The sequence below is a fragment of the Hyalella azteca genome, unplaced genomic scaffold, assembly GCF_000764305.2.
Source record: "Hyalella azteca isolate HAZT.00-mixed unplaced genomic scaffold, Hazt_2.0.2 contig2017, whole genome shotgun sequence".
NCBI classification, from domain to species: Eukaryota; Metazoa; Arthropoda; class Malacostraca; order Amphipoda; family Hyalellidae; genus Hyalella; species Hyalella azteca.
In genome coordinates, this window is record NW_025932305.1 from 294,295 (window position 1) to 312,906 (window position 18,612).

At 38.6% G+C, this 18,612-nt stretch overlaps 1 protein-coding gene across 1 annotated transcript; it reads right to left on the bottom strand.

Moving 5' to 3' along the window:
• Positions 1 to 7,377: 7,377 nt before the first annotated feature.
• Positions 7,378 to 15,733, bottom strand: LOC108672121 (rhotekin). The gene is made up of 10 exons (XM_018159748.2): positions 15,466 to 15,733; positions 14,708 to 14,934; positions 14,076 to 14,177; positions 13,464 to 13,574; positions 12,922 to 13,199; positions 11,881 to 11,987; positions 11,189 to 11,320; positions 10,212 to 10,343; positions 9,810 to 9,960; positions 7,378 to 8,668 (listed from the first exon to the last, which is right to left on the bottom strand). The coding sequence occupies exons 1-10, from the start codon at positions 15,583 to 15,585 to the stop codon at positions 8,472 to 8,474; spliced, it is 1,557 nt and encodes a 518-aa protein (XP_018015237.1). The 5' UTR covers positions 15,586 to 15,733; the 3' UTR covers positions 7,378 to 8,471.
• Positions 15,734 to 18,612: the final 2,879 nt, after the last annotated feature.

Here is an 18,612-nt window from a genome sequence, read left to right on the forward strand (position 1 = left end):
ACTTCTCTAGGGTAAAACTCAGTTTAATCTTCTTTCCAGTTTCGCTCGTACTAAGTACGTTTGTGTGCATTGCCAAATTCTAAGAAGGTAAACGCAAAAGAAAATATTTTTTAGATGTATTAGTAGTTCCAAACTTATAGTACGCATTCCAGCAGATGTACGAGAAACATTTCAGGTGGTAAGAACCCCTTCGGGGTCTTGAAAGTATTTTGTTATTTTAGTTATTTATTACTTCCCCTGAAGGTTTACCGCTTTACACAATATAATCTGGCAGAGGTTTGCAACTGTTGCCCTCACGCCACCCATCTAGTTCCAGAAGTTAAATTCAAACAAAACGCGTACATAAATGAACTATTTATTAGCCATTTGTTGAGAACCACGGCCCTAATCACTAATTTCGATAATTTACTTGACTGTAATTCCCAATTCTATTCTATATTTGCATCTACATATTCCTGTTCCCAGCAAGGAGCTCCATCTTCTTCCGATACTCTATTATTCCGAATTATTTTGACGCTATTTATGACCAGACTGTTGGCTGGTCCAAGTTACCGCTGTCGAAAGTTTAGCGCCTCACTGCATCTCTTGCAGCCATGTTGCTTCTGGAACTTTCCATACACTCCCTGCGTATTGAGGTGGAAAAGTTTGCTGCGTGGCCCTTGGGCATTCGAAAGCCTCTTTACCTCATTGACAGTCCCGCCCGCACGTAGCCAAAGAATCTGATCACTTTCTAATATTGCAAATCGAAGCTAGATTAGTTGTAAGATAACATCCAACTCCCAGCTGCTATTTGTATATACGAGTAAAAACTGTTTTGTTTTTCTCAGATTATACTGCTGGGACGAAAAATCTAAGCAGGAATAATTTTCTAGTGTTTGCTAGTTTAAATTTCATCTGTGTATTAAAGAACAATAATACAAACTGTAAAATATAGTTATAACGGAATAACTTTGCAATCAATGAATAAGCCATTTGCTATTTTTATGAAGTTTTCTGTCCTCCAGCCTAAGACTTTCGAAATTGAAATTTGCGCTAATAGCCTAATAGAATTCCAACTAAGAACAGACTCGAGACGGAACCTGATCACTAGCTATAACTTTAAACATTATGATGTTAACAATGGCATTTCGTAACGATGATTAATTTCCGTCAGATGTTTGTTTGCTACATTCGTGCGCCTGCACAATTCCATCATGTTGAACGATGCTGTTGGAGAGAACATCGTAGCTGAAGACCTCTCTAGCCGCAGCATAATCAAAGCTATATCCATTAACTCTGCAAATTAGATTGAAGAGCTTGGAGTATCACGAGAGAGTTTAGGTGAAACAAGAGCGTGATAAGATTTCATGCGGTGCGTAATTTATTTACACTTTGTAGCTTGGCTGTTATACGCTCATCTCCGTACGACAAATCCTACAATTAAATATATTCTTATTGATACTATTGATTACATTACATTACATTCCGGAAACTTCTTCTCGCAAAATTTTTACAAGCAAAGTAGTTGATAAAGAATGAGAGCATGCTAACGGAAGCTATGTCCTGAGTGTTTCTAATGAGTCATTAAAACTGCTAAACTTCCGAACTAAGGAAAGTTTCACTTTTCCAAGAGTAAGCTATAATTTTAACGATGTGATTAAATATATTTTTTTTAATATTAATCAAACGATTCTTTTATTAGTGAATTTTGTCACTTGTATTCACATGCGGAACGTTAATTGGTGCATTTGTCTGTTATGTCTATGCAACAAATATTGCGTTTATTAGACCGCCGACAGAATTTTCTTGATTGAATTGAAGGGTGATGCTTCAAATGCCGGAAAACTAAGCCAAAAATTGTGTAGGTTGAATTATTTTCGTGCTGATGTTTTCGACGCACTGTCAGTTCGACCGGTATACTCGTATTTCGCTTTTCGGCGGCTCCTTCGTGCCCAGCTTTACCGTACAATCATCCACTTTAAAAGATAAACCCCAGTTCAGTAACTGCCTTCTCATGTACGGTCTGACTGATGGAAAATCGAGTCGCAGAACATCAAGTAAACAGTAGCGAGGATTTTTTTATTGTCCAGAGGGCCGGCAACGCTGGACAGCAGAATGCATGGTTGAACTATATAAGGTTGACCCACGAGAAGTTCCGTCTTTCAGTTCAGCTTTCTTGTTACGTCACTTAAATCGAGAAACGTAAACAAACCCGTCATCCCCATTACGGATTAGTTGACTGGTTTGATCCCATTTCGGTGATTGGTTTATGCCCGTGACGTCATTGAAATCAGTGACGTCACAGGCGAACAACGAACTACTTCCGCAAAAATGGGCTTCTGATGGGTCAACCTTATACTAGTTCTACCATGGCAGAATGAGTGTTGTAGGCGCTGCGGATGCTTCCTCTCGGAAGCTCTCGTCTGATGAAACAGATGCTACTTGGACCTCACGCACCCGCTTCTTATATTGCATTTATTGTAAAATGCAAGTTCATGGGCTAAAACCAGTCCTCTATTGTCGATCATATGGAAATTATAAGACAAAAAACCAAACTGAAAAATTTTCCGTTTCCAGAATTTAGTAGGGTAAATTCCTGGATTTATGTAACCTTGCAAGTGTTAATAGTTAAACAACTGTTTCTAAGAATTTTATCCGTGCGCAATAGATTGCACAATAATAGCCATCATCCGAAACCGGATAAAAAATCCAAAAGAGGACTACATGATTTAAAACAATTATATCAGGATTATAACCAAGCTAATTACTTGTAAATAAAAGGTAAATTTATATGACGTTTTCGAATTTATCCATATTCGAATTTGGACGTCAAAATTTCATTCCATCGCAATGAACACGTAGGTAGACATGTCCAACCCAGAAACGACACTTAAAATGAGATGCGGCGTAAGTATTTTCAATCCCATTCGCACCAGGATCGCCTGATGAAACTTTTGTCATCAGGGACTGCTTTCCTCAACGCATATCGATTACGAACTGCCATTTACGAAATTGACGTGAGAATTGCTGCTGCCCTAAACTAGTGAGAAGCAATCGAGTAAACGGCGACTCTGGGCGATAGGAGTTTGAACGCATCAAACACTTCCTGCCTTGGCTAATAGAGTATCAATCGTTCGTTTGCAAGGGTGTTATTCAATCTTACAATAGATTCACAGCAACTTTATTAATTTGAACTTGTCAATCCATCTTTAATATAGAAGAGGATTTGGAGTTTAGCTGGTTATAATGTTGCTGTCTATCAACAAACCCCAGGCGTAAAAACATAATCATTGACATTCAATTATTTCACAGCTGAGTACGAGTTAATTCACCGAATTTCAGTATACATAGCAATAAAAATAACAGTTCAGCAAAAGTGATTTGTTGAACACAACGCTTTCATGAATTCGACACAAAAGCTATAAATTAAACTCTTCCATGAAACTCGAAGCCAGAACTCGATAAAGGAAATTAACTCGATGTTAGTTAGTTCAGTGGCCATAATTGCTTGCGTTTCAGGACGAGCTATCTCGCGCCGGAGGTCACATTGCGCGTCGCGGCGAAAGATCAGAGAGTATCACATGTATTAGATGTTGAACAGGTCATATTATGCTGCCGAATATGTTAATCGCTCTCAGGTACTCTATGCGACGGTCGACGTTATAAGCTCCACGCTCTGGTGGGGCCAAGATGCTTTTGAGGTGTTCGTCGGGGTCAACTCGGGGTAGGCGAGGGAAAAATTGTCGTCAGGCAACACCGAAAAACGGCACTCACACAAGAAATGGATCGCTGTCTAGTGCACTAGGCAGTCCATGTAATAAAGAGCAGGAGCGCGTTCCATGAGATGGCCATGGGCGATTCTGGCGTGTCCAATACGGACGCGAGTGAGGCATACTTCCACTCGGCGTACGCGATTGGACCAGGATGGCCAAAATCGTTCACTCTAATTTTGCGTTTGTTGTTTTAAGCCTCGTCTACTAATCTAGCCACTCGTTAATAAGTATCTTGTGGATGATAGGGTAATGATCTCGATGGGGAACGCTATCATTCCAATGTGGCGTCTCTTCAACCGCTGAGCTCATCTGCGGCTTCATTGCCAGCTACTTGGACATCGCGAGGGAACTAGAAAATAACTGTCTTTTGGCTTGTAGAGAGTCGGATTGGCCACCTATGTATGGTAAAGTTATTTCTCCGGGTAAACGGTTATTTTTTCAAGTAAACAAAAAACGTAGCATTCCATTGCTAATGAAACTCAAAGAAATGATGAAATGTGTATTAGAAAAAGTTGGAGGGCACATACGTACATAAAAAAGGAGTTATTTGCTCTATGACGTCAGCATGGAAAAACTCTTAGACCATAGATGGAATAACGTGCTAATTCATTGTTACCCTAACAACGAATTCTACTCAAAATTAGATTTATTAATGATCCATATACCTTTCAGTATAAAATTGAACCTGAAAGGGATAGTAGATTAGATGAATGGTCTTTAAAAATACGAGAAAAAGAATGATGAAGTACAGATGCAAGTCGGAGTGCATACCATTTTGTCACGTCGTGAATTCCGATCGGCTTGACCGTATATCATTTTCACACTGAATTCTGGAAAATTCAGCAATGCACATATTTTCTGCGACCGAATTAGCGTTGTTCTGTATCGCTACCAGGTTCAACTAGCTGAATAACCATCCAAAATGACAGACACACCTGAATAATTTTCAATTAAAGGCCCTTGGTATTTTTTGCCGATTCTTAAGCACCTGATTAATCTAATTTTTGACTTGTTGATTTGTGGAGAATAGAAAAATGTGATTGAATTTTAACGTCAGCATTGTTCTGCTTGCACCCGTAATGATAATGTTTAAGACCTCGACTGAGTCAATCGTGAAATACGACTATACGAGTTATAGTTACTTATTTACAGAAGGTTAACAAATCGTACTAACACTGCCATAGACAGGATTACTTCCATAAAATGGGCAAACTAAACCTAACATGGTTAAGGTAATGATGACCGATTAGTTTCATGAACAGCAAATCCAGATGCTCCTATACAGCTTCCCCAGTCTTACAAAACCCGACGTGGAACCGTTTCAGTTTCAAAAGAATAATCAACAAGACATATCTTATAATGGTATTTACAATTGGGAGATACGCATTACAGGATTACAAGTAAACTGTTACTTTTACTGAGGGGATATGCGTACAATAGATCGATTTGACTACCTATTCTTTGAGGAAAATTTGATTAAGATATTCGAAATACATCATTACGATATGATAAGCAGTTGAATGGTTTGCTAGCGCTTCAGCTATCAAGCTACTTCGAGACGGAGGTCAAAAGATAACATCGCCGGCAAGGAAGGTCTCAATCATTCGAAGTCTCAAATTAATTATCACCCAAAAGTGGAGGGAGGGCTCAAATGTCCAGCCCGCTGAAGCTGGCTCGGAAGAAGCAGCATTAGCATCTCAAAGAGACGAAGTGACAAGGAGGGACAGGTGAAAAGCAAAAGAAACCAAGACACTGGTACAAGAGTTCGTTTACACGCGACGTCGGCCGCCCGCATAGGAGAGACAGAGAAGAAAAATACAAGGGATCTTACCTACATGATAAACTCAACACCACAACTGAAACCCACAGTCGGACACCGTGAGCTTTGGGGGGGGGGGATGCCCCCTAGGAACGCGAAATTCCATAGGAGTTCTGACGAGTACAGACACAAGTCATAAGTCCTCCTGAGGTGTATGGTGTATAAGCCGGGTTCAAATTCTAATATACTTTTCGCACAGTAATATTAGATATTAAACCATCAAAATTTAGCTTCATGGAAGTCATAGCAGAAGTTAATTAGTTAGTTTAGTGGCCAAATGTTTACTAGCGCTTCAGCTATTTAGCTATCTCGCACCGAAAGTCAAGATGAACATCACCATAGAGGTGGAAGGTCTCATCATAGCAGAAGGCGCGTAGGAATAAATATGAAAGTCGTTCGCTTTGCTGGGGCAGCTGCCACATTAATTGCAAACCATAGCACCATCCTAGACATTATGTGGCAGTGAGTGGAAGGCAACCGACTTCTATACATACAATGGAATCTCATGATCTTCAAGACCCGGAAAGACAAGTAAACCTTTAGAAATCAAAATAAATACGGTTCACAGAACGTAATTTGGGATACAAACAACATTGTAAATGAACAATAAAATGTGATCAGCTTCTGTCATTTCAATCGAAATTCGTGTTAGATGAGTAATCATCTGTAACGTGAGTGAAGGTACAGCTTTTTCTGTGGGACATTCTGACAAGTGGAACATAAAACTTGGCAGCTTTGACTTTTCGCTAATAATCTCCTCGCCATCACAAACGAACGTACCTTGGCATCTTTTCGTTACACATAATTTACGAACAAAATCTGACAAGAAAACTTGACCAGCTTCATCGTCAGGCTCTGGAATGATTAAAAAAAATATAGGTATTTTTTTGGCAACTTAAGCTCAAAAGTTCTTAGAAAATTCGCGGTTTGGTAATTAATTACCTCGATACTCGTCAAGATGCAGGTTCGATAGTAATATTGTAAGGTAGTGTAAAACGGAAAATTTATAACAAGTGACATTTATAACCTGTGACAGTTAAAAAGTAACTTGTGAGATTCTGTATCCAGTATAAAAATATCATTTTAACTACCGTGTCAGCTGCTTAGCGGCAATTTTATTGCTAAAGAGCATCCCTTCCAAATTCAAGTCGTCAACAATACATTTTCAAATATTGCCATGCAGGGCATATCCACTAGAACCTCAAGCAAGATTCATTTCAAGTACAAAAAAGAGTACTAGAAACTTAATATCACAATGAAAACAACATAAATTATAGTTGAATATCAATCAGCTCAAAGCATCCATATCAAAATGAAAGCATACAAATGAACATACTAGATTAATTTTAGATGCCAAAAGGCGACAATGACCCAAAACCTTTAGAACCTATGAACGTTATCACGTCATTATATTAGAGACAGCAGCCATGAAGGAACAAAATCGCGTATAACAACGTGCACAGGACACAATAGAATATAGCGAAAAGTGATAAAACTTTTGAAAATTAAACTTCGAACAAGCAATTGATAGCTTTTAAAAAAATGTATGTTAATTGACCCTGTAAGAATAAAAAGCTGCCAAAACTCTCCACTGCCACGCAAAGGGTGGGTAAAATCAGATACCTTTTTAATTAGAGTAATTCAACTAAAAAACGAACAGTGAATTAATTGAAAGAGAAAAAGTTAATTTTTCCAGACCATTAGAGCTTTCCGCGTATTGGTGCTCCGAGAATCTTTGCATTTACATCATCACCTCATGTCAGTGCTGGAAAATAACAAAAAAATTCATATAATGGCAACGAAAAGTGCACACAAACATCGGTGTTCAAAGTAAAATATCCTTGGGCTACAGAAGACAGCCTATGCCGCAGTAGCAAAAGGACAATATGAAAGGTCATCCGCCAAAAATACGTCAACGAAACGATGCCTTTTCTAACCGGAAACTCATTGTACCCACAGAGACATTTTTTCACCATCGTTCACACATGTTTCATAAATCACAAAAATCTTCCGCAACTGCCAAAGAGCAAATGATCAGTTCATCTCATGGTCTAGGTTCCTCTTATTCCTTTCCCAACAAGAGATGCAAGTTTTCACTGAATAGTTCACTCTTCAGCAATGAAAAACGACACAGAAAACAAAATTTACAGGGAGATGATTGAGAATGAGTAATTCATGGATTTTTCTGACGTATAATAAAGTAAAAAAAAAATTCTCCGTTATTAGTGAACATGTTTGACGTATTTACTCATTTTTATACGCTAATTGTTTTAGAACAGACGGTATCTTTCTCAAGATTTTGCTTTAATGGCACTAAGCACGTGCTTCTCTACTCATAGCAAAGAAGTGGGTACTGACGACCAATTCACATCCTTCGATAATGTTACGAGTAAACAGTACGGGTAAAAAATGGGCAACATGGTTATCAAAAACAAATCAATATTTACTGGTTACTGAACTTTTCTTAAAATATTTACAAATACTACGACGGAACGGTTGATGCTCAACGATCCAACACTGCCAATTCACGCATCTATGTGAGGACCAATTTACTGTTGTTTATTTCACTTCATATTACATACTATCAGGTTACCATTGAGGTATTATGATGATTGATCGTTATTAAATACACTTACATTGTTATCTACGTTCAACACATGAAAACTATGTAAATCGATATGAATATCAATCGAAACAATTGATATATCGATACTTGAAGGGATCAGATTTCCTCTGCAGTTTAACAAAATGAAGAACTAGGACAATACATGAAGACATACTAACGACTTAGTACTCAAACAATGGTTTATTATATCAACAACTTAAAGCAAAGAAAACTAGTTGAATGGCTTTAATAAAATAGAGTATAAACATGTGGATGGATATTGCAAGCTGCCACACTAGGAATTACTCCTGAAGAAGGGGAGGTTACAGCGAGCGCTGCCCCAGCGCCGGAACGACGACCTGGAGAGGGTGAGGGCGCGCGGTCGCAGCGTTGGTGTGGCTGGAGGAGGTAGGCTCGGGCAGTAGGAACCCAGCACTGAGCTGCAGCTGTACAGGTCATCTGACGACGACTTCGAAGAACCGTCCGAACAATCTGAAAATCGTGAATACTTAATCTCGTTTCTCTGTTACAGCGATCAAGATAATCTGCAGCCTTTGGCGTTATTACTTTTTCTATCAAGGAGGTGCCGAGTAATCATATTATTTGAAAAAAGAAACAATTCAAAATTATTTTTAGAAACGTTACTACATGTAATATGTTTACTACTAACATAAGTAAAATAACCTGGCTTCCTCAAGCTTGTAAATTTTGTTATTAGCACGAAGCCAAAATCCGTTGACCGCTTTAATGCATTTAAATTGGGGTTCCGTTAAGTGGTAGATATAAAGAGCGTGGATAAATTTTATAGGATGCGAGAAGGGAAAGATAATGTAAAGTTTATGAATATATCATTATTTCCGGTCAAGTTCGGTTAAATTTCAATGAAAAATGTGAAAACAGGGAAACTATAGTATGAATATAGTGTGAACAAAATTAATTGTTCAAAAGTGTATAATTACTCACAATGCAGCAACCACACAAAAATTTATCAATTATTTGTGAACCTTCAAAAAGCCAAAAAAGTACGGAGCTTTCAACTTAAGGCAGAGAGCTGAGCTTTAGGCAGCACGTATGGTTAAAGCTGGGCAATTTTAAACATAATGTCAATATCCCTGCTGATGCTAATACAGCTCATCCATCTCATCAACATCAAGTTTATAGTTGAATAGTTAGGCTAATCTTCATACTAATCATTATTATGAAAAATTTCTCCAATTAATTAGCAGAGTGATTATTGGGAATATGATAAACATTATATTTATTATTTTCACGGTAGTTAGTATTAATGTCAAATGGCCCATTTAGTTCCGTATAATTCGGTTATTATGAATTTTTCTACAAAAAGTAATAAAGTGAGTAAACGTCTATTCTTTTCTTTCTCACTCAGTTCTCTGGAACTTTCAACATTATAAATAGAAATTACAACATAAGATTCGTTCGGTTCTAAAAATTTTGTATTTTAGCTTTGAAAATGTCAATAGAGGATTAATTTGCTCAACCTATTGGAAGATACGTGTGCATGTAGGAAGGAAGCGACATATTGATGTCTTATGACTAGGGCAACATGTAAAAAAGTTTGCAGATCTCTGATCTAAACAACCGATATCTTAATGCTTGAGTTAACATTGAGTACCAGTGAGCGGCGTCTCCTCGTACAAGGAAGTGAATCTTCCTTTTCTTGAGTTATAATCGAGCGGCATAAATGGATGGCGTGGGGGCTGAGGCGTCAAGATCTCCATCTCCTCTACGGCGGCTGGTCCCCATGCTTTGTGGTCTGATGCAACCTGCGACATGTATCTAATTTGCTTAAGGTTTCAGAGTTGATCAGTAAAATAATTATTCATATCACACGTCATGAAGTAAAATTAAAAGCACACTTTGTACTATTATTCATCGAAATAAATCTTTCAAGCCGACGAGTGAACAGTCGAACACGAAAAAGAAAAAAATTCTAAGAAATTGATATCAAACCCACGTTTGTAAAACTTCTGGAAAAACGAAGTTGCACGACCGAAGTCAATGAGACAAATTGTACCTGCGTGAGGACGTCGAACCAAGCTTGAGCAGCTTGTTCATCTGAGAAGGTAAGCATAAAGCAACCGCGCTCCAAGCCCTCGTGGTTATTCACGCTCACGCACAGAATGCTCTCGCGCTCTATTTTACAATGCTGCACAGACAAATAAAAAACAATCAATAACATAAGTTATCCAGCTCACTAGATTGCATTAACAACATTTTGGTATCATTTGCCATCATCCTCCAATTGAATTCAGTTCTAAATTAATTGTAGCTTGAAAAATTCATGCGCTAGCAACGTTTCAGATTGCTTACTATGTCTAGTGAAATTAGCATCTGAGAGATTACAAAATGAAATAAAATGGTTTTTAACAGAAAGTGAGTTTTTCCATAAAGATTATAAGACTCAACCAGGCACTTTCTAAACAACCTTTCAATATCTAATCACAATATAATTTGCATATGCTTTCTTGCAGTCAGCTGTGAGAACACCGAATTCAGATTGCTAAGGCCTGTGCTAAATTTTCTCCGTCTGTCTGGTCACTAGTGATATACAGATCTGCTGGCAGATTATCTCACTCTGTCTACTGAGACGCAAATCTGCGGATACATTATCTCACCCTGTCTACTGAGATGCAGATCTGCGGGTACATTATCTCACCCTGTCTACTGAGATGCAGATCTGCGGGTAACATTATCTCACCCTGTCTACTGAGAAGCAGATCTGCGGGTAACATTATCTCACCCCGTCTACTGAGATGCAGATCTGCGGGTACATTACCTCACCCTGTCTACTGAGATGCAGATCTGCGGGCGGGTACATTATCTCACCCCATCTACTGAGATGCAGATCTGCGGGTAACATTATCTCACCCCATCTACTGAGATGCAGATCTGCGGGTACATTATCTCACCCTGTCTACTGAGACACAGATCTACTGGTACATTATCTCACCCTATCTACTGAGACGCAGATCTGCGGGTACATTATCTCACCCTGTCTACTGAGACGCAGATCTGTGGGTGGTGTTCAGAGGTGCGAGCTTCCTCTTGCGACTCCCAGGCCTCGAGTCTCCAGCCCTGCAGACGCACCCAACACTGGCCCACTGTACAGTGCTTTTCTCCTGTCTGGTGTAGTTGATAACAGTGAAATGTGAAGCTAGGTTAGTTAGTTAAATTCTGCAACAATTAACATTGTTGCAGAATCGTTAATTCTGCAACAATGGAAGTGCTGAAATTTTTTTATTATTCTACGTTCATTAATTTGTATTTACAGACAAATATTAAAGAGATGGAATAACTGATACCTAAATTACTTTCCAATCAATCTTGTAAATCATTTCGACATTCCTAATTTGTTGGAACATTTCTGGCATCTGAAAAACAGCGATGACAATTGCGCGATAAAATATCATTTTTTAAGTTGTTCTAATCAAGCATTTATACAACGTATCAATATCAGTTACTGGACACTCGAATCTTGCTAATATTGAAGCTATTGAAAACAGCAATGACACTTGCTTGATAAAATATTGATTTTTAATTCGTTCTAATCAAGCATTTATATAACGTGTCAATGTCAGTACCAGGACACTCGAATCTTGCTATTCTAGGAACTATTTGAACCTTGCATATCGAATACCAGCAACGAATAAACTAAGACGGACTTTTTAAGAGAAGAAACGCACCTGAACATGTAAAGAAGCTGCTAGTCTTTCTTGGGAATGACACTCGGGAGCAGCGGCTAAGCGGCAACAGAAGTGTCCAAAAAGAGGTAGTTGATGCGAGCGAGGTTCTGCAAGAGTTATCAAACAAGTTTTGGTATTGACAAATAAACATGAATTCAATGCATAAATAATGAAATCACCATTATTCTCTTGCTAATGTTCAGTTTAATTTGATAAAAAACAACAAATATAATTAAAAATATATGGCGGGATACTTGAATCGAGCCAGCGTTGCAATGAGCTCGCAAACGTACACCAATACTAAAAAAATCCAGAAGAAAAAGTACTTTTCACGGCAGTGCATCCAGTTAGGCCTACATTCACTAGTCAACAGTTACACATTGGATATCCTTGGCAAATGGTTGATGCCAAAACAGCATCGACTAAGAAAAGCAGTTAATCATTTCATTTGTCATTTTTGCTTGCCTTTTCATACTTTTATTAAGTTAGAAATTTTTCAAGTGTGTTAATTCAGAAGTCATCTAAAGTCATGTGAAAAGAACCACGATTGGGGGCGACCTAGGATGCAACGACTCTTGTAGGAAAAACAGGCTCCAAAGCTGTTGATTGTGCAGCAACAAAAATACAAGGCACACAAGGTTGCCTTCGTCGAGGCAAACACAGCGGCTCTTCCTTTTCCATTGCAACCTGGATTGCAGATGGCAATTTGAAGCGTTTAATTATGTTACGCACTAATCAGCACATGTTACGCACTAATCAGCATATGCTTCGACTTTATAAAAAATGTTCTTAAAAAGTAACCGCAGGTGGCACTTCACAGCCTTTTATGGATTAAAACTTAAGTCCCTTTAGATGGAGTTTGAATCACGAGCATTAATGTGGAGAGGCTGACAGATATTAAAAGGAGTGATAATTACGATAGTTGTGCGGACTGATGCTGACAAGCATTTCATAGACCGTTTTTATTGTTGCTTCTAGAGTTCAAGACTCGCAGTTATTCTATAAGGATTGAATCACTGACTTATATTAAAAGAGACTCACCAATATTACTGAGGGTGAGATCGTAAGTGGCGATATCGGGCGACACGTCGTCCACGTCAAGCGTTGCGGTCGCGACAAGCTCCATCTTCGGCCCGAGCTGAGGTGGCTGTTGCAGCTCATCTTTCAAGGAAGACGCTAATTTCCTACCCACCGTCCGACTGATGGACGAATGAAGAGTCTTACGAAGTTTACGAGGAGTGCTCGCCATTGTGAGATCGTTGTGCAGAACGGTGCTGTACACCTCCAACTCACACTTGAAGTCCGCCGGTATGCCAGAACTGAGAAGACAAACAGTTAATAACACTCGACTTCCAATTTATTTCATAAAGAAATCGGAAGAAATAAGGAAGAAAAGAAATTAATGGGTAAGAAAAGCCTTAAGAATGCGCGGAATGACTTGTAATATAAACGACAGTCCTCATCAGGGAGCCACACGATGAAGAATGATTTTTAAACTCTTTTGGACAAAGGGACATTATAAAATTACGTCAGTTCTCTGTAATAACATACACACGAGAGTAATTGCGTGGAGCAGTACTCACAAAGTGATGATGTCGTCAAAGCATATATCCGTCATCGAGCGGTCAACAGGGTTTATCATCGCCGTGTCGTATATTTCAGTTCCTATTTTCAGTAGCACGAACACCGCAAACCTGCAATGGAAAGAGATAGTAAATTCAATTAAAAAAATTCAACGAATCCGATAACCTGAAGGAAAGAAATAATATGTAAAAAAAATTACCGAGCTCTTCCTTAACAACAACAGTCAAACCGACGAATACTTCTACATATGTTTTTAATACAAAAATAAACTTAGGGCCTTGCTCTTCAATAATTAAGCATCCTCGTCATGTAAGAAGTATTCGGTTCGTCAAACGTTAGAACTTAATTCAAATCCTGCATAGGCAATTTCATTTGAAAGAGTTACGTAATTAGTTGAATAAAATAAAAATACTAACCCTTTTACTTTAAAAATTTACATTCAAAGCCAAAAAAAAAAAAACATTGATTCAAGCTAGATACGAATTTTATTATATTTAGTCACTTCAATAAGAATTTTTGGCCGTTAACATCGGTGAGATTATCGGAATCATTGCGCACATTTCAACATCAAGCCATTGAAGAACTAAGCATACGAATAATTACGGAGGTACCTGCGGAAGTCTCCACGATTTTTGAAGTGGTCAGAATCTTTCCAGATGAGCGGCATCCGCAAGTCCGAGATGCAAACGCGCGCCACTGACGGAGGGATGCTTCTGTAAAAAAAACGAAAGTTTTACTCTTCCTTCCTGAACTATGCACAGCCGAGAGTACCTACGGATCACACACAAATACGAGATAAAATTGCGAAAAACCTCTTTCAATGTATCAGTTTTCATAATCCGCCGGGGAAGTTCCACTGCTAATAACCTAGTGGTTATGAGGATGCACGACATGAATGTCATCGAACTTTGAATCGATAAAACAAGTTTTTCTATCATTGTGTCCTTTATATACCAATTAGTTATTCCATCAGTCGTAACGTGTAACTCGTCACCTACTAGAATATTTAGACGGCAAAATAGGGAAAATGGGATGCAGTTGGACAAAGGGGCAGTAGGACACGCAAGTTATTTTACAGATTAAATGGTAATATTTAACAACAATATAGGGTAGTAATGTCACACTAATCAGTGCATTGACTGACGTGGTAGAAACATGCGTTATGCGACTTCATATACAAATTAATCGACATATCCCATTGTACCCCTCTTTACGCTACATCGAGCTGCATAAGAAGACTCACTGTACAGCAGGGCTGGAGGCGCTTCTGAGGGAGAGTTTCCTGCGGTTTTGCAGCTCTGCCATGTAGGCCGCCATCCTGTGATTGGAGGTTAGGAGGCTTTTGGCCGCCTCCAGGGCATGTGGCATCGTCGTCCTGGCGCCCGCCGTGGCGCCGCACGCAGCCAGCAGCTTGCTGCTGCCTTCTCGCATCTTGATCTCCAGACCGATGCGCTGCTCCAAGTCATATTCCTGCAAGTAGAACTCGTATTAATTCCAGAACAATGGCGATCCATAATCAGAGTTAAATTCTGCAATTGATACGATTTCTCTAGCTCGCGTCTTTTCTCAGAAAACGCAAGCAGTCATTTTTCAAACTGCCGCCAAAATATTAATCCTGATGAGCGAACAATCAAGACAAAAATACAACATTGTGTGAAAAAAATTATTAGGAGCCGAAAATCACACACGAGTACATCGCAAAAATCGCGCGCATACAACAATGCAATTCAAGGAACTCATTTGACAAACTTACTGGGAATACTGGACCGTAGAAACAAAATGTACAAATGCATTTCCGTGCCCTGCAGTCTGTAAATAAACTTTCAAGATAACCGGCTCTAATTATATCTTTGTCAAAGCGCAAAGAACGGCAAGTATTTGACTGTGCACAAGTTTGGGCAGTTTTTTCTCTTTCTCTCCGCAGATGTTACAGAACAGTTTGATCCAGCAGAGTAAACAGCAAATTATTGATTGGAAATGTGCAGAAAAATACAAGCATACCTTGAGCCCGTGAGCGAGCTGCTTGATGTAGAAGAGGTCGAGATCTTGAAGAACCTCAAGACGACCATCAGAAGATTCACGCAGAGACAAATCCGCTAACGAGGTGAGCACGGAGTTCATTGTTCATCTTTTTGCGTCAGAACAAAGTATTCACTTCAGATCCTTATTAAACGCAGAGTATCTCGAGCCCTATTGCTAATATAATCGTTAGAAATTCTTTATTCAAATTTAAGTTTAAATTCACCTATCTGCAAATTGCATGAAATAGCTCTGTTGACCCAATTAAAATATTTGTTAATGTGTTACTGTGGGCACGTAAGAAATTATTAAGAGACATTTTTTTGAAAGGATTGACTGTGCTTGTTAGTTCATAGGGTTCAACAGAATATTTGGGACAAAAATTAAAATAAAAAGTTTTACTACCTATCCGAAATCATGACTTGAGCACATTCTACTCTGGTAAACGTAACCGTCAAGTGGAAAAATGGGCTCGTTAATTAACGTCCATGCAGATAAATGCGACGAGAAGTCAGAACTTAAGCTGATGAGGCGCTAGAAGACGAGGGAGAGAACAACTAATCAAATTTCTAACACTGAAGGAAATACTTGAGCGAAAAAATTTAGTCCATTTATCGCTGATCATTATTGATAACTCGGATAAAAGAAAAAATTATAGAAATTATAATGATATAAATAAATAAAAATTGGCAACTCCGTTTCAAAAAGAAACTACAACTTGCAAGGCCAAACACTGAAAATATAAACCTCATTTCAATCGAATATTGAATGCCGGGTAATAGAATTTTTGGCGGGAAACTAACGAACGAATTAAAACCCCAACAAATATGAAATATTTTGTTTAAAACTAAACAGAACTCCAAGCCTGCACACGAACTTCATTGCACAACAAAGCACATCCTGGTGGCCGAATCTCTAAGCCTATAAGGAAAGAAAATCTGACGCGTGCACACACCACGACACTTCGAGGGTAACTGTCGTGACGACGCCGCGGAACGCTACCGCCGCGCTAGCCGAACTATACATTTCCCTCGCAAGAGGGGCGAGGTCCCAACACTCCTTTCGCTACACGCGTGGAGGCAAATCTTCTATAAGATTACAGTCCAGAGCGGTGTACAGCGGAAATGTTATGGAATATAATTCGATTCCTCCAAGATTCATAAGAAATCTTAGTTTGCATCGATCGCATTGCACTCCATTATAGAACCCAAAGTAAACGCGAAGTTAACAGAGAAAGGGTCCGTAGGTACATGTCAACTAGTGTATTTTTTGGGGGGACCTGGGCCAACAATTTTCATACTACTACTCGAATCTGAAATGTCTGAATAGAATCAATAAACATCATTATTTGATGGAAAAGCGGTCATTTTTTATGAAAGTAACGTACAAATTTGATAGATGAGGGCAAATCCATGTGCACAATCGTAGTGAATGATAAAAAATCCTGCTGCAATTCGTGTATCGACGGCTTCGTAAGTATTTACCCAGAGACAAACACATAGACGCTGCACAAAGGAAGACCTAACATAATTAGGACACGTAAGGCGCTATCCTCAACTTCAGAGCTTACGAATGACCGTATTTATAACACATCAATTAGTGACAATGGAGAAAAACAGAAGCTCAATTCATTATTAAACTCACAGTAATGTACACAAGTTTTGAGAATTTCCGAAAGAGAAATTCTAAAATAATGCTTAGTAAGATCGGATGAAACAAAGAACGCCACACCAATGTCATCATATTACAGAAGAGGTGCGAGAAAGCCACCACTAATTTAACGACGCTGTGAAGTTCACCACTAACAAGCTTTACGGCACCATAGGATCAACGGCAAGAATAACAGTCAACTCAGGATAAAAGAAGAACAAGTACGAATTCACACCAAAAATTTCACATTTTTCATCATAAAAATCCAGGTAATAAAAAATTACGTGAAAAAAAAATAAATAATAAATCGTTAAAAAAGTTGAACACCTCTTGTTCAACTGCTTGTTGACGCTCATCGGATGCGACTAGAAGACAGAAAAACGCTTCTTGCTCTGTTCAGCATCGGTGATTTATCGGAACAAAAAGATGTTTCGGTCTACCAGAACAGCACCAAGAAAATAAAATAATGTCATCGAGAATTTGAAGGTTCCATAACACTAAAAAAACTAGATTAAATGAAAGGAAAAAATTTGTACCGACACAGGAAGGTAAGATCAATTTCAGGCTTGGGAGCTTCGTGGAAGTTTTCTTAGGCCTGCGAGGGTGCGAGGGAAGTGATGGCTATACGCCCTCGGGAAGGGGAAACCAGGAACAGAGCATAGCAAGCATCCGGAATGATGTAAAGAAAGATCCAGAAGATTCGAAAAGAGAAGCACAAGTAAACAAGTAATTCATGGATTACAATAAGATAGGAAAATGGCAACAATTTCGGGAAAATATTTTGATGATGTTTGCAGGAGCTTCGTTGGAATTCAAATGTGTGAAGTTTTTTAAATACCTACAAATACCTACGTTTCTACTCAAGCAGTAAAAGCATATATATTCACGTTTCTATTCAAAACAATCAAGCGTGTAAAATATTTTTCCTGTTCTTATGACTTTGGCCTAGTAAGTATTGTATATATATTAATTATGGATGGCATATATATTGGATTCTTCAATTAGATTTCTTATCAAAACCAACAGCCATATCATACAATATAGCTAATCAGGGCAAATCAATATCAATCAGCTTATCAGGGCGAACAAGCAGGAATGGTAAACTTTTTACAGTAATGAGCTGGAATGAATGATAGGCGGCAATGGACAAAATGAAATACACAGACGGAAATGACATTTCCAGTAATTATATATGCTATTGAAAATGCACCGGATTTCTTTTGGATTTCCACCGGATTTCTTTTTCCATTATTTTGGAAACGGAACACTCCACTAATGCACCGGAACACTATAAAATACGTTGTTTTATTTAGGAATTAGCTACGGTGGTAAAATACAAAACGATTGAGAGTAGACCAAAGGTCAACAACGTAAAGCTAAGTCCGTCATTTACAGTTGAAAGAAAAACGGCCTTCGCAATTTAACAATAAAGCTACGCGAATGCAAATTTGTCAATATTAAGTAGTAAATCTAATTATA